The 19,707-nt window shown below is 60.9% G+C and overlaps 4 protein-coding genes across 6 annotated transcripts; 2 read left to right on the forward strand and 2 right to left on the reverse strand.

Annotated features, from left to right (window-relative positions):
* The first annotated feature begins 266 nt into the window (after positions 1–266).
* JSRP1 (junctional sarcoplasmic reticulum protein 1) lies at positions 267–4,350 on the forward strand. The gene is made up of 7 exons (XM_043466067.1): positions 267–511; positions 1,536–1,687; positions 2,094–2,131; positions 2,295–2,424; positions 2,783–2,959; positions 3,611–3,702; positions 3,798–4,350. The coding sequence occupies exons 1-7, from the start codon at positions 282–284 to the stop codon at positions 4,260–4,262; spliced, it is 1,284 nt and encodes a 427-aa protein (XP_043322002.1). The 5' UTR covers positions 267–281; the 3' UTR covers positions 4,263–4,350.
* Positions 4,351–4,525: 175 nt separating this feature from the next.
* AMH (anti-Mullerian hormone) lies at positions 4,526–8,000 on the reverse strand. Of its 2 annotated transcripts, none has more exons than XM_043466064.1 (5): positions 6,979–8,000; positions 6,252–6,331; positions 5,839–5,947; positions 5,553–5,733; positions 4,526–5,468 (listed from the first exon to the last, which is right to left on the reverse strand). In XM_043466064.1, the coding sequence occupies exons 1-5, from the start codon at positions 7,430–7,432 to the stop codon at positions 4,610–4,612; spliced, it is 1,683 nt and encodes a 560-aa protein (XP_043321999.1). In that variant the 5' UTR covers positions 7,433–8,000; the 3' UTR covers positions 4,526–4,609. The 2 variants fall into 2 exon arrangements, with proteins under 2 accessions (XP_043321999.1, XP_043321998.1); XM_043466063.1 differs by having other exon boundaries at positions 6,189–6,331.
* Positions 8,001–8,122: 122 nt separating this feature from the next.
* Positions 8,123–16,792, reverse strand: SF3A2 (splicing factor 3a subunit 2). The gene is made up of 9 exons (XM_043466065.1): positions 16,652–16,792; positions 12,332–12,496; positions 11,867–11,938; positions 11,017–11,063; positions 10,738–10,847; positions 9,852–9,901; positions 9,631–9,771; positions 9,149–9,217; positions 8,123–9,061 (listed from the first exon to the last, which is right to left on the reverse strand). Exons 2-9 carry the CDS (start codon positions 12,455–12,457, stop codon positions 8,243–8,245), a joined length of 1,434 nt encoding a protein of 477 aa, XP_043322000.1. The 5' UTR covers positions 12,458–12,496; positions 16,652–16,792; the 3' UTR covers positions 8,123–8,242.
* A 33-nt stretch (positions 16,793–16,825) lies between these two features.
* On the forward strand, positions 16,826–19,547 carry PLEKHJ1 (pleckstrin homology domain containing J1). 2 transcript variants are annotated; one of them, XM_043466068.1, is made up of 7 exons: positions 16,826–16,917; positions 17,098–17,419; positions 17,516–17,583; positions 17,750–17,816; positions 18,656–18,746; positions 18,829–18,892; positions 18,984–19,547. In XM_043466068.1, exons 2-7 carry the CDS (start codon positions 17,326–17,328, stop codon positions 19,047–19,049), a joined length of 450 nt encoding a protein of 149 aa, XP_043322003.1. In that variant the 5' UTR covers positions 16,826–16,917; positions 17,098–17,325; the 3' UTR covers positions 19,050–19,547. The 2 variants fall into 2 exon arrangements, with proteins under 2 accessions (XP_043322003.1, XP_043322004.1); XM_043466069.1 differs by having other exon boundaries at positions 16,906–16,999.
* The last annotated feature ends 160 nt before the right edge of the window (positions 19,548–19,707 follow it).

Below are 19,707 nucleotides of genomic sequence, written 5' to 3' on the forward strand. Positions count from 1 at the left end.
CAGATGAGGAAACTGAGGCCTCTGAGCTGAGCCTGGCCTGAGCCAGTGGGTAGAGCCTGGATGCCCTTTGATGGTGCCATCCTCCTCCAGGAAGCCCTCCCTGATGGCCCCCAACTCCACAGGGCTGCGATCCTTTAGCTGCTGCAGAGCCCGGCACACAAGAGTTGCTTATAAAGGCGAGGTAACCATGCTTTGTGGGTGCTCTCAGCCCCCGCGACCCTCTTTTCCAAGGCTGAGGGACAGAAAGCAATGCTCCCAGGGTCACTGTGGCAGGCCTGGCAATGGTTCTATGTTGGTTGGGGGGGGGGCACCCCTCCACCAATGCCTGGCCCTGCTCCGAGGCAAGGGTGTGCTCCCCGCGGGGACCTCAGGCCGGCCCTCCTCCCCCTCCCACAGCAGGCCGAGGAGCTGATTGGCCCACAATACGGCCTCCAGCCACCTGCTGCTGTCTGTCTGGGGCCACCCTCCCCGCGCTCCATGCTGTCTACCAGGCCCAGCGTGGCGACTGTGGGTAAGAGGGGCACAAGGAGGCCTGGGAAGAGGTGGGGGGGTCCCCAGGACCTGGGAGGGCACCCCTGAGGTCCACGGGGGTGTCCCTGACTCCTGTGGCTGCCCCCACGCACCCCTAGAGGCACTCCCCACCCATAGGTCTCCTCCCCCACCGACTACTCTGGCCCCAGGAAAGGGTCCCCTTTCTGCCCAGGGATGGGTCACACTGACACTGGTGCCAGGGACACCGGGGATTCCAAAATACAGGGCCGTGGGATCCAACAGATGGGGTTTGGCTCCAGTTCTGCACAACCTCTGGCCCACAGCTCCACCTTCAGCCTGTTTCTTCATCTGCCCTATGGGATCAGAGGCAGCATAGAGGAGGCAGGGACCCCAGGGTTGGGGGTGGGAGGCCTGGTATCCCCTGCCCCTGCCTGTCATGGCCAGAGTCAGGCTGGTCCTAGCTGCCGGGGCTTGAGTGCCAGCACCCACAGGGTCCGGAAGGAGGCTAGGTGCCAGGAACGAGGGGTAAGGATGACCCAGAGGGAGACCCCAGGGGAGCAAGGCCTAGGAGGGGCTGGGCCCCTAGCCGGCCTGCCCTGCTGGCCTTGGGCACCGGATAAAAATAGTCCTGGTCTCAGAGAACATGAGCTGACCCTGGGGCCAAGGGTTCCGGTTTGGGCTCTGTGCTCACCTCTGTGTGACCATGGGCAGGACCCAGCCTGCTCTGGGCTCCAGCATTCTCTGCTGTGTGCAGAGGGATATTGGAGCCCATAGAGGCTGGCCTATCCAGAGGGGTCCCAAGGCAGACCTGGGGGGGATGTCAGGGAGAGTGCCCGCTGGAGGGCTGTCGGTCCATGCCCTGAGCAAGTGTGAAGTTACCAGGGAAGGTGGCTCCAGGCAGAGGGAGAAGCCAGGGTGGTGGTATGGAGAGGCAAGGAGCTCCCTTCTCCAAGAGGCAAGCCCATAGCAGGGGCTCAGGCTGCCTCTTCCCTCTTTTTTTTTTTTTCTTTTTGTTTTTTTTGCCTCTTCCCTCTTGCCCTTAGCTTGACTCTGGGCCTGCGGCTCTCAGCCGTCCCCATGGCAACCAGGGCCTTGGAGGAGCTGGATGGAGGCCTGGGCAGCTGCCAAATGGATGAGGACCTCTCTGCACTGGCTGACCCTTGTCCTGGCCGGCCCCGGGAGGACAGTGCGCAAGGCACCAGAGAAGGTGCTGGGGGAGGAAGCACATGCCCCCATCCTCCTTCTGAGTCAGGTGGCCCACCTTCAGAAACCAGGACTTGGACTTCCACACTGGACTGGCTTAAACCATGCTCCTTGTTTCCAACCTCTGTGCCCATTAGTGTCCCAGGGGGTGGGGTGGGGAGGCGGTTGTAAAGATCCCAGAAAACACAGGTGCTGGGCCACACAGGTCAGGGTTTGGATCCTGGCTTGCCAGTGACCTGCTGTGTGCTTTTGTGCAAGGCTGTCTCTGAGTCTGTCTATGTTTTAACCTGCAAACTGGGAGCTCTCCTGTCCCCAGCCCCTCACCCCGCAGGACCCAACAAAAAGTGGGATCTGGGGGTCCCCACGACTTTGACTCTCCCCTCTTTTTTCACCAACAGCGACATCCAGGTTGGCTGACTCCAGCAGCCAGTCCCATGTGAGTAGCGGGGGACGGGGGAGGGTGGTCTTCCTTCTGGGTTTCAGCCCAAGGTGCTCCTGGAGTAGGGGAGGTGCTGGCTTAAGAGGGTGGGTTTCTGCAGCCCCTGGGAAGGCTGGGTCTCCATTAGAGGGAACACCCAGGATGACACATGTCCCCACAGGATTCTCAGGAGCGAGTGACTGAGGGCAGCCCCACAGGCAGTGTGGACACCAAGCCCAAGAAGACGGAAAAGGAGCCTGTGTCCAAAGTGACCTCAGGAACCGGGAAGGAGAGGCTGAAAGCAGGAGCAAGTGGGTTTGCAGGAGGCAGGGGTGAGGTGGGGGGGCGATGGGTATGGACCAGCATGGGAGGGGAGGGTGGGTCCTTGGATCTGGGCAGCAGGAAGATAGCCACATGGGGCTCCTGGCTGAGTGGTTTCCTGGCTGTAACTGAAAGGGTTGTGAGTCTCTAATTCATGATAACACCAGCTTAGCTGCCACTAAGCTTCAGCTAATTATCTTCTGGAAAATTCTCTGCATCGCAGTGAAGCTGCCAAGCCGGCAGGGCTGTTTCTCAGCCTAGGGCCGCACGGCCGGGCAGAGCAGAGCTGACTTTAGCCGCAGGTCTGCCCCTCGCTGCCTAGAGCCCAGCCAGCACTTGCTCCTGCAGCCCCCCGGAGCCCCGCACGGAAGAAGGCGCAGACCGCACCGCCCCAGCAGCCGCCGCCGCCGCCGCCGCCCCCGGCCCTGAGCGAGGAGCTGCCCTGGGGAGACTTGACGCTCAACAAGTGCCTGGTGCTGGCCTCGCTCGTGGCGCTGCTGGGCTCCGCCTTCCAGCTATGCCGCGGTGAGCCTCACACTTGGCTACTCCTTCCCGGAAGCACGGACACGCCACGGGGCGGGTCTGTGCGCCCGAACCCTAGGCGGTTCGCGCGCCCCCTGGATCTTGTGAGGGGTTCCTGGCGGCCCCCTGCACTTCTTGCTGGGCAGCGGACCTTGTGCATCCCCATGGTCCCGTCGGAGTCCCTCTATCCAGGACCGGCTCTGAGACCCCTCCAACCCCCCTTTCCAACAGACCTTACAGGGAACTGCCTCCTCCCCCACCCCAGTAGGGACCTTGATGCACCTGCCTCCCCAGTGAACCGACCCTCACCACCCCAAACCCTGGGCCTCGCATGCCCAGGAAGGGCCATGTGCACCCCCGTTTCACAGAGTGTGGCTTCTGTGTGCCTCAGTGCTCCCATGGCCCTCGGAGAAACTGGAGCATCCTGGCACACCCTGAATGAGGGAGGTTTGAAGAGAAGCAGCAGTGGAGACTTGGAACCCCTTCCTGGGGCTGGAAGGGAGCTAGCCCAGCCTCAGTGAACCCGGGTGGAGACGGCTGGGTCCCCTTGCCTGTCCCCAGGAGAGGGGGCTCTAGGGGATGGATGGTGTGCTGTGGTTCTCACTCCCAACTCTTGCCCCAGGCTGACTCGCATCCCCTCTTGTCCCCTCCCAGAGACTGTGGCTGGGGATGCAGAAGCCCCCGCACCTGTCCCTGAGTCGTGGGTCTCATCAAGCTCGTCACCCAAGGGGCCAGCGTCACCCCTGGTAAGCTCTTCCTCAGTGGGCTCCTCTCTGCGGGGAGGGGCTTGAGCCATGGAATTCTGGCTGATCCCACCACCCTGCACTTGTCTGCATAACAGCCAAAGCCTGAGGCCCGGGCCCCCCTAGTGAGGCAGCCTGAGCCCTCCTGGAAGGTAGAGGAAAGGGTCCAGATTCCTAGGAGTGGAGAGGCTGCAGAGAAGGACGAATGGGAGTCTGGAGAAGCTGCTGATGAGGAGCATGCGCCCCTCGCAGGCCGAGGGCCCAAGGAGAGGGTGAAGAAGGAGAAGCCTCCGAAGGAGAGGCCCTGGAAGGAGAAGCCACACAAGGAGGAGAGGCCAAGAATGGAGAAGCCACGAAAAGAGAAGCCACGTGGTGCCAGGGAGCCCGGCAGAGCCCTACCGCGACGCTGGGAGGCCCGCGAGGGGGTCCATCGACCTTGGGGGCGAGACTCCGGAGCCCCCGAGGATAGGAAGAGGCAGGCCTGGGTCTCCCCGCGGCGCCCTGACAAGGAGGACCGGCCTCCAGGCCGCCAGAAGCGCCGTGCCGGCAAAGGCCGGGACTGAACGAGACTGGGGTCGTGCGCGTGAGTTTCTGAATATCTGCTCTAGGGCCCCGCGGTTCCAGCTAAATAAAGCAAGTGCTGCGGCCCCCTCATCGTCTGTTCCTTCGCACCAGGACCCCAGAACCTGCCCGGGGCCTGCGTGAGGCGGATGAGCTTTGGGTGGGGGGTGGAGGGAGGACGGAGGGGCAAGGGGGCAGCGGGTGAAGACGGAGAACTGCGGGAAGGAGGCCTCTGCCTGTCCCCAAACATGCACAGACACCCCAACCGCGTGCCTTCCCGTCTTTATTGGGGCGATGACGGGGTCCGAATAAATACGGGCCGGGGCAGCACAAGGAGCACGGCGCGAGGTCACCGGCAGCCGCACTCGGTGGCCACCATGTTCGGGACGTGGTGTGCGCTGATGCGCTCCTCGGACAGGCTGATGAGGAGCTTGCCGGTGTAGGCTGTGGGCACACAGCAGGGCGGGCGCGCCAGGGCGGCGCCGCGGGCCTGCATCTTCAGCAGCAGCACCACGTGGTTGCCGTAGCGCGGGTTGCGGTCCGACTGAGGCCAGCCGCAGGCGCCCTGGCAGTTGTTGGCCTGATATGTCTCCGGGATGAGCACGGAGCGCTCGGCCCGCAGGTCTACGCTCAGCTCGCGCAGAGCGCACGGCCCATCTGCAGCCGCGGCCCCGGGGCTGCGCTGCGCTCGTGCGGAGCCGCTCCGCTCCCGCCCGCGCCACTCAGCGCGCAGGCCCTGCAGTGCCTTGAGCAGCAGCAGCGCGCGCAGCGGGCCGCCGGGGCCATCTGGGTTTCCCGGGCACAGTGCCAGCAGGCGCGCCAGCAGCGGGGGGGCGGCGGGAGGCAGCCCCGGGAGGCCGCGCAGCTCGGCGGCCGCCGCCTGAAGCTCGGCAGCCACCCGGCGCGCTAGTCCCGCGGCCCACAGAGGGGACTTGGGACCTTGCGGCGTTGCGGGGACCCCGGTGTTGGCTGCCGTCGGCGGCAGCAGCAACAGCAGCGGCTCCTCACCATCCAGCAGGCGCTCCAGGGCCGCGGGGTCCGACAGGTTGACCTGGCCCTGCGGGAAACCAGCCAGTGCGCCCGGGTCCAAGGCCAGTCGTGGTGGCGAGGCTTGGGCCGGGGGTCCCCGCAGCGCGCGCACTAGGCGCGTGAGCGTCTCCAGGAAGGGATCGGCGCTGGGCGGTGCCTCCTCTGGCTCCGGGGAAGGCCTGGACAGCAGAGTCGGGGGTCGTGAGGGCGCAAACCTGCGGCGCCCACACTCCCCGCATCCCCAGGTCTGGGCCTGCGCGCACCTGGGCTGCGGGAAGGGCACCAACTCCAGCCGACCGTGTGCGGGCATTGGCGCCGGCGGCCGCGCCGGCGCCGACGGCCGCGCGGGCAGCAAGAGCAACAGGGCCGGGGTCTTTCGTGTGAAGCAGCGGGAGTCCGCACCGAACAGCAGCGCCTGCAGCTGGGCAGTGCTCAGGGGTGCACCTGAGGGGAGGCGCGTGCGCCGTGCAGTTCAGCGGCTGGGGGTGGGGTGGGGTCTGCGGGTCGAGGGCAGCCACCCGGTCGGGTCCCTGTCCAGGCAAGGCCTACCATTTCCACGGCGCCGCAGGGTCAGGGCTAGCCCAGGCCGGCGCCAGGCCCCCTCCGGCCGGTCCACGACCAAGGCCAGGAAGTCTGAGTCCGCGGTCAGGCAGAGGCTCTGCGGGTGGACACGGGGGTTCAGCCAGGTTGAGGGGCGGGAGCATGGATGCCAACCCTGCTCTGCTTGCTGCCCTTAACATCCCTTCAAGGTCTAGCCTGGACACTTGTGGCCTTTCTGTGAGGCCAAGTTAAAAACAACACAAACCCAAACCCATAATCCCTCCCTTGCTCTGTGGCCCGGGGGGGGGGGGGAGGGGGTCCTGGGGGGCCAGAGAGAGCCACATTCCACTCCCTGGTACCTGGGCGCTAGGTAGCCCAGCGCCGGTGACAGTGACCTCCAGGCCAGGCCCTGGGTACAATACCAGCAGCGCCAGCTCTGGGGGGTTGGCTCCTCCAGGCGGAGGCTCCTGGAACCTCAGCAAGGGTGTCGGCTCCCACGTCACTGCAGGCAGGACAAGGGAAGAAGGGAGACACCTGAGCCACGGAAGCCCGAGCCCCTCCCCCAAACCTGTCCCCTCCATAGGAGGGAGACCCCACCCCAACCGAAGCCTGGGGGAACCTGGTGGGAGAGGTTTGACGCTGGCTCCTGGCTTCCCTGGGACAGGAGTGGCCTAAAAGTGATGGATAGGGTGGGCGGTGCGGCTGCCACCTGTGTCTCCTGAGCCCTTGGGGGCTCTAGGCCTAGAGAGCTCCTGGGGGGTTCCTGGTAGTGGGTCTGAGGACAGTGGCCCCTTGGAACAGGAACCTCTTGCTACCCAGTGTGGAGGGAGAGGCACTCCTCTGCTGGACGATTAGGCTGCACTGACCTGCCTCCTTCCTCCACCCCCAACCGTGTAGCTCCCAGGCAGGTGAACAAGGTGTTAGCCCCACACTCCCCTCCACCAGGCACTGCATGGGGAGAGGGGTGGCTGGGAGCTGAAGAACTTCTGGCCCCAGACAGGCAAAGATAGTGACCCACCTCTCTGGCCGTTAGCCTCCACTTCCTGAGACTGGGGATGGGTCCCTGGGCTGGGGGCTCTGCAGTCCCCTGGTCTTAGGAGGAGGGCACGAGAGCCTGGCGTCCCACCACAGTCCCAACACAACACATACCTTCCTCCAGGTGCAGGACCACCAGCCACCGCCCCCCTGGCTCCCCCAGCCACGCCTGCAGCTGCTGCAGGTGGGGCAGCACAGGCTGCCCGTCACCAGTGGGGCACACAGCGAAGGTGGTCAAGTCACTCAGGCCCCAGTGGGTGCGCCGCACAGCCTCCAGGAAGGCCTGCTCGTAGCCGCTCAGGGCCCCCACCACCCGCAGTGGGGCTCTGCTCCCATTGCCCCTCCCATGCAGGGTCACCAGGCACAGGGGGTCCTGAGGGCTGCCTGGCAGCCAGAGACTGGGGAGCGGCCAGTCCCAATCTTGCTGAAAGATGAGTGCCCCGCTGCCTGTGGCCTGATCCCTGGGCGAGGCCGCAGTGCTGGAAACCTCCTCCCTGGGGGTGCCTGGCGTCAGCAAAGCCCCCATGGCCAACAGCACCAGGGCCAGAGAGAGAGATGGACTGGGCATCCTGGGAGCTTCCAGGGGCTGGGCTGTCGTACTTTATAAGGAGGAGCAGGGCTGTTTGTGCTGCAGGGCGGTCCCTATCTCCTCCTGGGATATGACCTTGAAGGCTGGTGCCTGCCGCGAGCCTGGGAGGCCTGTGGCCTTCTCAAAGCCCCCTCTGTTCCAACCTGCCTGCCTATCTCCTGGGCAGTGATACGGTGTGTATGGCCTGTGACCCATTTGTCAGACTGTCCTTGACAAATCTTCCCCCTCCCCAGAGCAGGAATGTGAGCAGGAGTGCGTGGCCCAGACAGCCAGACTATCAACAACCTGGGGGTGTGGGAGGGCGAGGTGTGGAGCCCCTGCCCCAGGATTTGGGTGCCAGCCCCAAGGGGGATGACACTTCACACTGGGTAGGCAGGTCTGGCCCCCAGTGACCCCACATGCCTGCTCACCCTGCCTCTGAGGCCCACAGAGACCCCCAAGGGGAGTGAGAAGCCTTCTTTGCTCTGCTGTCTTCCCAGAGAACCACACCACACTCCGCTGGCCCGCAGGGTCTGTCCTTGCCCAAGGGTCTCCAGGGCAGAGACACCAGGGGCCACCCCTGGGGTTCAGATGGGACCCTGACACCCCCTATGGTGGTGGAAAGTAGCCACATGTGTTCACCCACAGCAAGCAGGTGCTGACCGCCCACAGGTTGACACAGCAGTCCAGTTCACAGTCAGCAGACTCTTTAATGAGCTCTGGGGATACCCAGCCCAGTACAAAAAAACTCTACTCTTGGGGCAAAACCCAGGAAAACCAAACCAGACTTGTTAGGATGGGGGTGGCTTTTCAGTTGGTGGGGGGAGGGGGAGGAATGTTCCCAGGGCCTTCGGAGGGCAGTGGGGGCCTCAGCATTGGGGGCATGGGCGTTGGGGGGTGCACCCCGGGATTTGAGGGGTGAACCCCAGGCGGCTGGGGATGGACCCCAGGGGCCGGAGGATGGACCCCAGGAGGAGGGGGGTGGACCCCAGGAGGCTGGGGGTGGATCCCAGGGGTTGGTGGGTGGACCCCGGGAGCTGGTGGGTGGACTCCTGGAGCCTGGGGGTGAACTGCAGGAGTCGGGTGCACCCCCGGAGCTTGGGGATGAACTGCAGGAGCTGGTGGGTGCACCACTGGTGCCTGGGGGTGAACGCCAGCAGATGGGGGAGGATGGACCCCTGGGGCTGGAGGGTGGACTCCCGGAGCAGGAGGGTGGACTCCTGGGGCTGGGGGGTGGACCCCTGGAGCGGGTGGGTGGACCCCAGATGCTGGTGGGTGAACCACTGGTGCCGGGGGGTGGACCCCAGGAGCTGGAGGATGGACTCCAGGAGCAGGGGGATGCACCCCAGAGGTTGGTGGGTGGACCACTGGTGCCGGTGGGTGGACCCCAGGAGCCGGTGGGGGCAGCTGAGGAGGGCCTGGGGGTCCTGAGGGTGCAGGCCCACTGGGCGGCATGGGTGGCAGGGGCAGGCCTCCTGGTGGGGGCGGGGGCAGAGACTCTGGTAGTGGTGGGCGAGGGGGAAGGCCGTTCATCAGTGGGGGTGGGGGCCGTTTCACCCCAGGAGGCCCAGCAGGAAGGCTCGGTGGGGCTGGCGGCTTCTCCATCTTGAAGTGGAACTGGAGGAAAAACTGGACAGACAAGACGAACTGAGCAGGGTCCCAGGGGCCTTGGGTTGGGAGAAGGATGGGGAACTACATGGACACGGAGTGACTCACTTGCTTGGTTTCCCGGTTCCAGTGAGTCCAGAACTTGCCTTCAGCCTTGTCTATTTCCCTGCTTGGCACCTGTGCGGGGTACAGGGGCAGAGACAGGCCCTCAAGACCATGAGATGGCCCGGCCCAGGAGGCCCTTCTGTGAGGGAACAGGGTCTGATGTGGGGGTGACGGCCGACATTCTTGCTCTGCTGCTTAGCAGACCTGCCACCCAGGGAAGTTGCAATCTACCCTGTCTCGTTAACATATGAGGATAGGACGAGGTTAGAGTCCCGGGACAGCCTGGTAACAGGGACACCTCACTGCTGGGGCCACGCCAGGGTCTCTGATTCATGGTGGACACCCAGCCGCTGCCCTCGCTCTGCATCGTCTTCTGACAACCCCTCAGGAGGCAAGGGCCCAGAGGGGGCACCTGGAGTGGGCCGGGAGCCAGCTGCCTGGATGGAGCAGACCCTGCAGGACCCTCCGGGGTCCCAGCGAGCTACCTTGAAGGCAATGGTCTCATAGGGCTCAGCGGCCATGAGTAGGTACTGCCAGCGCCGGTCCGGGGGCTCGATCCTCTGCTCGTAGGCAGACATGAAGCGGTGTCGGGGCATGATGCCCTCAGCAATCTCGGGGTAGTCGATCTGTGGGGACATGGCCAGTGACAGCACTGCCTCTCAAGGGCTCCTCCCCTCAGGACAAAGGGTGCCTGGCCTTTGCTCACCTGGAAAAGGAGGCTCTGCTGGCCCATCTCTGTATCCCTCTGCTTGGTTACTGCAACACAGGAGGATATCAGGTCCAGTAACGGGGTCCTAGGACTGGCCTCATGTCACCCGTGAATGGGAGAGCCGGCTTGGCAGGGAGGGGGAGGTCACCTGGCTGGGCAACTAGCAGTCATCGGCCCAAGGGTGGGAGGGCTGTGCCCTCCCTGATGCCTGATGTCAGGCCAGCTGATAGCATGCGGGTGGGGGCAGAGGGTGGGCCCCCTGCTGCCCACACCCCCACCAGGCCTTCTGGGACAGGGCGCCCGTCACTCTCCAGCTCTGCTGCTTTGGGCTGCTGTCCACACAGCCCCGGGGCCCTTCACGCGCCCTCAGGCCCTCAGCGTCTCCCTGCCACACCCAGGAAGAGGCCAGATGACCCAGACTAACCAAAAGGTGTGTGGTGGCCTCCCTGAGGGTAGTGCCACCCTCACCCTGGCTCACCAAGCAGGACCACCCCCGGGCCTTCCCAGGCCATGTCTTGTCTGAGACGCCAGCCATACACAGGGTGTGTCCACTTCAGCAAGAATACCTGCCAGGAGGCCTGCCTTCCCCGCCCCCGCCCCCGCCATAGCAACCAGATCCTCTGCAGCTGCTGACCCAGGTGAGCCTCCCCTTTCCCTTCCTCTCTCCCCAGATAAAAAGTGCCAGCACCCAGTTCTAAGGTCAGAGGAATTGACTACACCAGGGCCCGCAGTCCCCTCCCACCCACCTTTGCTAGGAGCGTAAAGAGCAGAGGAGACACTACGGCCCCTGCCCTCAGGACAGGAAGCCTCTAATGGAAGCTGAGGCCACTGGTGAGGCTGGGGGTGGGTGAGCGACTGCCTGCCAAGGCCATCGACAAGTTACCTTTGTAGCCCGGGCGGCCGATCTTCACAAACTTCTTCACTTCCACCTTGACCTTCTCCGGTGCTGGCTGGGCGGGGGCCTCCTTGGCCTCCTTGGCTGCTCGCCGGGCCCTGCAGGCAGGACAGACACAGTGTTGAGGCCCCTCCTCACAGGCCACCAAGGCCACAGCCCCAGGCGCCAGGAGCGCCCCATCCCCGGCCGACCTTGGAGACGTGAGATGAGGGAAATAGGAGTCAGGTAGCGTGACAGCAGGCACGGGAAGAGGTGCCAGGTACTTACAAGTTGGTCTGATGTTTCTTCCCCTGGGTGTGTGCGAGGTAACTCCCCTGGAACATGAGAGGAATGTGCAATTGAGGACACAGTGAGGGGGTGGTGCCCGATGTCCCCGCCTCATCCACAGCGTTCAGCGCTGACGGGCACCTGATGGCTACTGAACACAGGAGCTCTAGTGGGTCTGCACACAGAGGGATGAGATGCTCAAAAGCCAGAGATGATGAGAGTCTTGGGTGGGGGGACACAGCAGTCTTGTAGCTGCCAGTGTGGGTGGGGCCAGTGGATACTGCGGGGCAGTGGTGGGGACACCTGGAATAAACATGCCCTTTGATTCCATCTCAGTGATGTCCCAGGGAGAAGACACGTGTATCAGCAATTTTCAACTGGAGGCTTTTCTGACCCACAGGGACCCTGTGTCCAGGATGGTCCCCCACAGAGAAGGGGGAGCCCCAAAGCCACAAGGAGATGCTCCCATCTGAGACTATTCAGCTCAGTGTAGCTGTCTAGAGCTGTGAACCAACTGGTCAGAAAGTGTGTCCTCCACACAGAAAAGGACAGAGAAGACCTGCTCATGGCGAAGGGCAGGAGCCCAGTGGAAGCAAGCATCAGACTGACACTTGCTTAAAGTCTCAAACCAGAAGCCACGCCTTCCAGACCTCCCGCCCCACGTGGACATCCTGGGCATCCCCACATGTGCAGACGCACATCTGTGATATCGGAGCCGCTGATGCTACGGGAAACGGATGGGTGGAAGCAGAGAACCCACGGTGGCTGTCCCAGTGCCCGTGCAGGGAAGAGGCTAGGAGGCTGGGCACAGCAGGGCTCTGAAGCCAATGCCTCCCTGAGAAAGACGCACCTCATTGTTGTGCAGCGTCAGGCACAACTTGCACTCATAGGAGCCCAGGTGGTTCTTCATGAAGTAGGGGTCCTGCAGAGGAAGCACATGCGTCAGGCAGTGGGGGAGACGCTCAGGGATGGAGGACAAGCTGGAGCCCCCAAGCCAGCACCACTGCCCCGGGGATCCCACAGGGTCCACTGTACGGGGCTAGGGCTGACTGCCCGCCTCTGCAGCAAGCCCCGGAGAGGGGTCCCCTGGAAGCCCCCAGCCCCACACTGGCGGCAGCGTGGGGTCTAGGAAGAGGCAGAGCTGAAGGTGCACTGTTGATCCTCCATCTCCCCAGCCGGGACAGGGCTCCTCGTGCTGCAGCACAAGCCGGATGCAGGCAGAGGAGAGAAGCAGGCGGGTCAACCCCAGGCCTGGGGAGACTGTGGTCTGGAGGGCACTGAGCTGCTGCTTCAGGGTGGGCAGGTGGGCGCACACCTTATTGATGTCAATGGTTTCTAGAGCCAGTTGTCGCAGACGCTCCCTGCGGTCCCGGTTGCTCTCGGAGGAGGAGGCCACGCCCCCGCTCCCAGTCTTGCCCCCGGGGCGATGCTGGAAGTCCATGGTGAGACCCTGGGCACTCTGTCAGACCAGGGGAGAAACCTGTGGAGGCCAAGGGGCGGCTGGTGAGACTATGTGTGAGATCTCACCCTCCTGGTCTGGCCTCACCCCTCCCCACTCTCACCGCCCCCAGCCCTGGCTTCACCACCTGTCTTCCAGTGGCTGAGGGCCCACGCTGGGCCAGGCACATGGGAACGAGGAAGGAAAAACATGAGAAACGAGGCATCTCCAGGTGACAGTAGGGGTGGACCGGAGAGGAAGATCTCTTTGACTGAGGAGTGCAAAGGCCCAGGGACCCAAAACAGTAACAGAGAAGAGGAGGCTCAGTTCTCACTAACTAGTCCCATCTCCTCTAAGAAGCCTTCCCAAACTGCCCAGGCCCACACTGTTCACTCCCTCCTCTGAATCCCTTTTCTGCTCGTCTACACTTCCTTCCCGCAACCTAAACTCTACTTCTCTGATACAGCAGTACATTTGCTGGAACAAAGAATACATCCGGCTACCTGTCCACCCCCGACCCCCACTGCCTAACACACAAGACAGTCACAGCTCGTTTGCGGCTGAGGCAGACTCTCCAAGGCCCTTGATTTCTCCTGCACATCCCTGTCAAGCTGTCCAGCTGCTTTTTCCTACTGTTTCTCATACTCCTCCAGGTTCAGTTCAGATCCAACCTCAGGTACCTTCTCTCATCCTACATTCTCTTCACTGTCAATGCTGGCCCCAGGCCCCTGGTTTAAACCCACAGTATCTTGACTCTGTTAGGGTAAGCTCACAGGGATGGGGCCCAGGAGTGTGAACCCCCAAAGATGTACCTGTCCTGCTCCCTGGGGTGCCTGGACACATCACCTCACGCAGCAGAGGGAACTTTGCAGGTGGGATTAAGTTAGGTCCCTGAGATGGATACGACCCTGGATTCCCCAGGGGGCCCACTGTCATCATAGGGTCCTTATAAGAGGGAGGGGGAAGATCAGAGGCAGAACCAGGGGATGCTGCTCTGCTGGCTGTGAGCCAGGGATGCGGCGCCTCTCGAAGCTGGAAAGTACATTTCTTTCAGCAGGAGCCGGTGCTCCCCTGAAGCCTCCAGAGGGAATAAAACCCAGTGAGACTAGTGTTGAGTTTCTGACTATAGATGCAGTGCAAACTCATGTCATGTAAGCCACTGATGGTTTGCTGCACTAGCCAGCTGTGCCACTGACTTGGCCTACAACTTGATGAGTTTATGAAAACCCCATGTCGGGTGACCAGTAGGGTGACCTAGCTGGCTGCAGAATCACCAGGCCTGATTCTTTTTACTACACACAAGGCCACCCAGAGCCGTCAACTGGTAAAGGCAAAACACTAACAGAGCCAAGAGTTACAGTCAGTTTGGGGACAGCCAGTTCCTTCGTTCAGTTCAGTTGCTCAGTCGTGTCTGACTCTTTGAGACCCCATGAACTGCAGCACGCCAGGCCTCCCTGTCCATCATCAACTCCCAGAGTCCACCCAAACCCATATCCATTGAGTCGGTGATGCCATCCAACCATCCTATACTCTGTCATCCCCTTCTCCTCCTGCCCTCAATCTTTCCCTGCATCAGGGTCTTTTCAACTGAGTCAGCTCTTTGCATCAGGTGGCCAAAGTATTAGAGTTTCAGCTTCAACATCAGTCTTTCCAATGAACACCCAGGACTGATCTCCTTTAGGATGGACTGGTTGGATCTCCTTGCAGTACAAGGGACTCTCAAGAGTCTTCTCCAACACCAGCCAGAAGAACATGCCATGGTGTCATGAAAGCCTGCAAGGAGAATCTGACCAACTCAGGAAACCCAAACACAGACAGATACTTAATCACTCACCAGCCTACCTGTTGGAATCTCAGAGAGGCTGGGATGAGGCCAGGTGGATCACTGCCTGCCCGTTGAGCAGCAGCGCCACCCCCCCCCCCCCCCCCCCCCCCCCCCCCGCAACCTGGCCTGTGTCCAGCAGGCAGGAGACCCGGCTAGAGTCCCCAGTCCAGGGGACAGGGGAGATCACTTCGGGGCTCTGCATCCCCCAAACCCCAGCACTTTGCCAGGCCCACTGAGCTCATTAGAGAAGCACTGCTCTCCATGCAGAACTGATGTCTAAACAGACGTGAAAAAATGCGTGTATTGAGGAAAAAGGAAACTCAGTGAAAAGCTCAACAGAAAATGTTAACATCCTCTTGGACGATGGGTGATGTTTTCACAGCTCGAAACTAAAATAGGATGCCACAGGTTAGCATGGCCAGTTAACACCAGACAAACCCTTTAAGCAAAGATGCGATGAGCCTAACAACACACTGAATGTGAGTGCCTGAAGGTAAGAATCAAAGCTATCATGAAGAATAGAAAAATAAACAATAGCAAAGTAACAAGGTAACAGGAGACAAAGCAAGAAGCTAGAAATTTTGAACTGAAAACAAAACGTGGCCACACTACTATATTTAATACAGATATAACCTATAGGAACCTACTGTATACAGAGCACAGAAAACTCTGCTCAGTGCTCTATAACGACCTATACAGGAAAAAAAGTGAAAAACAATGAGTATGTATACATGTATAGCTGATTCACTTCGCTGTACACCTGAAGCACCACACTGTTACTCAACCATAGTCCAAATACAAAATAAAAACTAGAAAAGAGAAACAAAAGACATGAAGAGTATTATCAAAGAAACAATCTAAAAGAATAAAAAACTCTCCTATAAATAGACCATGAAGTTTTATGGCACTAAAAGTTCCTAGCAGATGGAAAAAAAATCAGAAACAAGAGATCAGAAACCAGGATGAGATGAGAATCTTCAGAACACGTAAGGCAGCACAAGGCTTTCCCCAATTCCCATCAGGGGCTTTCAATCTAGAACTTTACACCCACACTTCTAACTGTGAGAATGGATAAACCCATTTTCAGCAAAGCAAGGGCTCAAACTGAACAAATGAGTTAACTTCAAAACCTACCTGAAGAGCTCTGATGGAAAAAAGAGGAGACAGTGAGACTGAAAACAGAAACCAGCCCATGGGAGCCTGGACAGAAGGTTCTAGGACAGCTATTGAGCTGCCAGGTGGAGCTCCAGTCCTGAGTGGAACAGGAAGATGCCAGCACTGAGAGCGAAGTTTGCAGGCAGGAAAGGAAAAAAAGACATCCATTGTTTCAACCTGTGGGAAACTACAACCAATAGGCTTGCAAAGAGCCGACTCATCAGAAAAACCCCTGATGCCTGGAAAGACAGACCGCGAAAGAAGGGGGAGGCAGAGGATGGGATGGTTGGATGGCATCACTGATTCAATGGACACAAGCTTGGGCAAACTCTGGGAGATGGTGAAGGACAGGGAAGCCTGACGTGTTGCAGCCCATGGGGTCAGTCAGACGCGACTGAAAAACAAGGCGTGTGAAATTATGATGCTTTGAGACAAAAATTAATAACCAGCCAAGAAAATCAGACGAATAGGAAGAATGAAAAAAGGAAAGAGCTCTGGGGGGAGGGTGGCGAGCAAAACAGTACCCCACAAAGCAGCACAGTTCAACACTGTACCTGCCTGAGCAGCGAACGCTATTTTCAGTCCTAGAAAATAAGACTGACGATCTGACTAAAGCTCAGGATCTATGACCACATCCATGGTATGAAGGATGAGGCTGCAGCGGGTGAGGGGGAGGCAGAAATGAGACCTCAGCAGTCACGGTAGGAAGCTGAGAGACCACTTCTACACCCGACTCAGGCTATTTACAAGCTCGGGTCGGTCGTACTCAGCTGCAAAGGGCAGAAGGGAGAAGGGGCCGGGATCCCAGAGTGACAAGTGAAGTCATTTAAACTCCGGGCTTCGCTCGCTAAGCGGGCCTAGCTAACCGGCTCTTGGGCCCGCGCCAAGAGCTCCGCCTCTGGACCTTCCTCACTCCTCGGCGGGCCTGGAACCAGGGGTGCCATCACCCCCACCCATTACCGGAACCAGATGAGCCCCGGACCACAAATTCAGCAAACCAATGGACTCAGAGAAGGCGCCCCGGGTCCGTTGCGACCCGACCCGACCCAACGGGCCTTGGCAGTCGGAGCTCCCTGTGGGAGGGCGGGGGTGTTGGGCCGGCCCAGCGCCCGGCATGTAGAGAGCCGGTGCCGCCCTCAACCCAGCACTTCAGCCACTCCCCTCCAAGGAGTCCCCCGGGGCCGCCGCCCTAGTGCCGCACCACTCCTAATCCTCACCCACGATTTCGTCAAATCCACGGGCTGCTCAAACACTGCCTTGGCCTATTCAGGCGCCGCAGCCACCGCGATGACCTCGTCCTGCGCACGCGCGCCGAGGGCTGAGAAAGCATTTCCGGGGGCAGGAAGGGCGGGGCCTCCTGTGTGCGCATGCTCGGCCCGCCCAATGGCGCGGGCGAAACGCTTATAGGCTGAAGGAAAGCGGGGAGCGGAGGGCAAGCCGGAAGTCGAAGCGCGCGTGCGTGCCGGATTACTTCGTTCTTTCGGTCAGTACCACTCGCGCAGAGCCAGTTCTCGCGGGGAGGGTAGTTGCGATTCGCCTCCCACCCCTGACCCCTGTTCGCTTGAGTAAGGGGGTGCCACCGGTCGTGGGAATGCTTTATTGTTCCCATCCCGGGTTCACGTTATTACGTGGTCATATATGACACCATCCATTTTGTCTATAGTCCCGTTCATCCCAGGAAGTTCCCGCTCCGGCTTAACGGCCCCCGAGACGCTTCCGCCACACGCCGGTGATTGACAGACTGAGCGGCCGGGAGCGCGCAGGCGTAGTAGCTCCGGCTGCGCCTCCGGGACGGCGCCGTGGGACTCTTTTCGCGCCGGCATCTGCAAGCTTTGGGACGGCGGCCGGGAGGGCGCGGCCGGAGTTCCGCGTTCTGGGTACCGGCGGCGCCATGCGCTATAACGAGAAGGAGCTGCAGGCGTTGTCCCGGCAGCCGGCCGAGATGGCAGCCGAGTTGGGCATGCGGGGACCCAAGAAAGGCAGCGGTGAGCGATCTGGGACGCCGGAGCGGGCGGGCGGGCGGCTGAAGGGGCGGGAGTGGGCAGGTGCTGAACTCGCGCGATCCCGCCTTGTGCTCGCAGTGGTGAAGCGGCGGCTGGTGAAGCTGGTCGTCAATTTCCTTTTCTACTTCCGGACGGACGAGGCGGAGGTAGGGTGCTGGGGAGGACTGCAGTGGGGGTTATGTTCGGAGTTCGGAGTCGGGCTGGGCGGGGTCGAGGTCCGGTGTAGGAGCGGGGCGGGCTTGGGAATCGGGGGCGGGGCAGGGGGCGGGCGGGTTCCCGGGGTCCCTCCCCCATGAGCCTATCTGCCCGCAGCCCATTGGAGCCCTGCTGCTGGAGCACTGCAGAGTCACCCAGGAAGAGCCCAGCGGCTTCTCCATCAGTGAGTGCGGCCTGGGACGAGGCTGGTTGTCCCCCCCCATCCCCCGGCGTGGCCCCACCTAAGTCCCTAGAGGCTGAGGGCAGTGTCCGGGCGGCCTTACGCGCTGGCTTCTCCCGTGGGGCCCGGTAACCTAGACAGAAGTGACCTGAACGGCCACCCTTGTCTTGTTGGGGAGCACTTCTCTCCCGGCGTGCCTCGCTGCAACTGTTCCATTTCTCCTGTGAGCAGGACTTGTGCTGGGGAACCGGGACTGTTTTCTCCTAGGTGCTTTTGAGAGGGTGGGGTCTGCAGGAGGAAAGATAGAACTTCTACTAGTTTCCCTGGGAGTCTGCAAGAAAGTGCCACAGACGGGGAGGCTTAAATAGGAATAATGTATTCCTTCCAGTTCTGGGTGGGGAGAAGTCTGACATCAGAATGTCAGCGCGGTTGCTTCCTTCTGAAGGAGAATCTGCCCAGCTTCTGGAGGGTTCGTTGGCAGAACTGTCTTGTAGAAACATCTCCCTGTCTCTGCCTTCATTTTCTGGGATCTTCTCCCTTGTGTGGTCAGGTCTAGGTTCGGCTTTTCTTAACAGCAGTTCTTTTGGATTAGACGTTCACCCTCCTGTGATGTGAGCTCAGCTTAACCGCTTAACTACCTAGGCCTGTAGTGACTCTACGTCCAGATAGAGTCCCTGTCCTGAGAAATATACGTTTTAAGATGTGAACGTATGTTTTTTGGGGGACATGATTCAACCTACAGTCAGTTGTTTGGAAGCAGTGGGCCCAGGCCAGGGCTGGAAAAGGAAGTTGAGGCCTGGGTGGGAGGGAGCGGGGACACATGGGGGCTGCTCCCTTCTCAGGCTTCCTGGAGGACCCAGAGAGGAAGTACCACTTCGAGTGCTGCAGTGAGGAGCAGTGTCAGGAGTGGATGGCTGCGCTGCGTCGAGCCAGGTGGGGTGCTGACAGAGCCTAGGGCCAGGCGGAGCCTAGGGCAGTGCGGGGCCCTGGGGGCTCACTCAGCTTTCCTTTCTAGTTATGAATTCATGCGGAGGAGCCTCATTTTCTACAGAAACGAGATCCAGAAGATGACTGGCAAGGTGTGCATGGGGGCGGGGGGTGCAGGTGGGGGGTGGGGGCCTCCTGGGCTCAGGCTTACTGCCCTCCCCGCATTGTCGTCCACCCACGCAGGACCCCCTGGAACAGTTTGGCATATCAGAGGAGGCCAGGTTCCAGCTGAGCAGCCTGAAGGCATGAGGCCGGGTGGGGCTCCCCAGCTGTCCTGTTGCTGGATAGGCCTCTCTGCCCTCCCAGCCCCAGGTTTCCTGGCCAACCGTGGATTTGCTGTGGGAAGTATCTTGGTTTAAAGACTTCAAATGCCCCACAGTGGGCAGGGGCTGCCTTGTTGGGAGAAACCACCCAGCAAGTGTCCTCTAGACACACTGGGAACCACTGGACTGGTTTGGTACCTTGGTGCCTCCTGCTGCTGCCAGGGCACCAGTGCCCCCTCCCAGGAGCTGTGCCCCGCCCTTTGGGTCCGTTGACCCAGGGCCTGGCAGGCGCAACTCTCCTGCGGTGGGCAGGCTGAATGTATAAAGTTAGGTGAAGCTGTGAAGGGCGTGGGGCCGTGCTGGGGCCGCTGTGAATTCTCCTGCTGAAGGGGCAGGCCCTGGCCAGACGCCTCTGGGCAGAGCTGGAAGGCTCGCCTTTGGGGTGGCCAGTATATTCTGTTCAAATAAAGGTACCTCTTTTCTATATGGGCCAGTGGTGCTGTGACTGCAGAGAGGGACATGTGTCCTCTGCCGCGCGCCTATCCTGCATCTGCACAGCCGCTCCTGAGGGAAGTGAGGCCCTCCCCAGGTTCAAGGTTGAAGTGCCTGGGAGCAAGAGTGGGGAGACCTGGAACCCAGAGCCA

Source organism: Cervus canadensis, chromosome 4 (genome assembly GCF_019320065.1).
Source record: "Cervus canadensis isolate Bull #8, Minnesota chromosome 4, ASM1932006v1, whole genome shotgun sequence".
NCBI lineage: Eukaryota > Metazoa > Chordata > Mammalia > Artiodactyla > Cervidae > Cervus > Cervus canadensis.

Coding starts and splice junctions, on each gene's coding strand:
- JSRP1 (XM_043466067.1), top strand. CDS start 282: ATGGTTCTATGTTGGTTGGGGGGGGGGCACCCCTCCACCAATGCCTGG. Junction 2,425..2,782: donor GAGGCTGAAAGCAGGAGCAA/GTGGGTTTGCAG, acceptor TTGCTCCTGCAG/CCCCCCGGAGCCCCGCACGG. Junction 2,960..3,610: donor CGCCTTCCAGCTATGCCGCG/GTGAGCCTCACA, acceptor GTCCCCTCCCAG/AGACTGTGGCTGGGGATGCA.
- AMH (XM_043466063.1), bottom strand. CDS start 7,432: ATGCCCAGTCCATCTCTCTCTCTGGCCCTGGTGCTGTTGGCCATGGGG. Junction 5,948..6,188: donor CTGGGCTACCTAGCGCCCAG/GTACCAGGGAGT, acceptor GTCCACCCGCAG/AGCCTCTGCCTGACCGCGGA. Junction 5,469..5,552: donor GTGCCCTTCCCGCAGCCCAG/GTGCGCGCAGGC, acceptor TCTGCTGTCCAG/GCCTTCCCCGGAGCCAGAGG.
- SF3A2 (XM_043466065.1), bottom strand. CDS start 12,457: ATGGACTTCCAGCATCGCCCCGGGGGCAAGACTGGGAGCGGGGGCGTG. Junction 9,902..10,737: donor CGGCCGCCCGGGCTACAAAG/GTAACTTGTCGA, acceptor CCTGTGTTGCAG/TAACCAAGCAGAGGGATACA. Junction 9,062..9,148: donor GGAACCGGGAAACCAAGCAA/GTGAGTCACTCC, acceptor TTGTCTGTCCAG/TTTTTCCTCCAGTTCCACTT.
- PLEKHJ1 (XM_043466068.1), top strand. CDS start 17,326: ATGCGCTATAACGAGAAGGAGCTGCAGGCGTTGTCCCGGCAGCCGGCC. Junction 17,420..17,515: donor GGGACCCAAGAAAGGCAGCG/GTGAGCGATCTG, acceptor TTGTGCTCGCAG/TGGTGAAGCGGCGGCTGGTG. Junction 17,584..17,749: donor TCCGGACGGACGAGGCGGAG/GTAGGGTGCTGG, acceptor ATCTGCCCGCAG/CCCATTGGAGCCCTGCTGCT.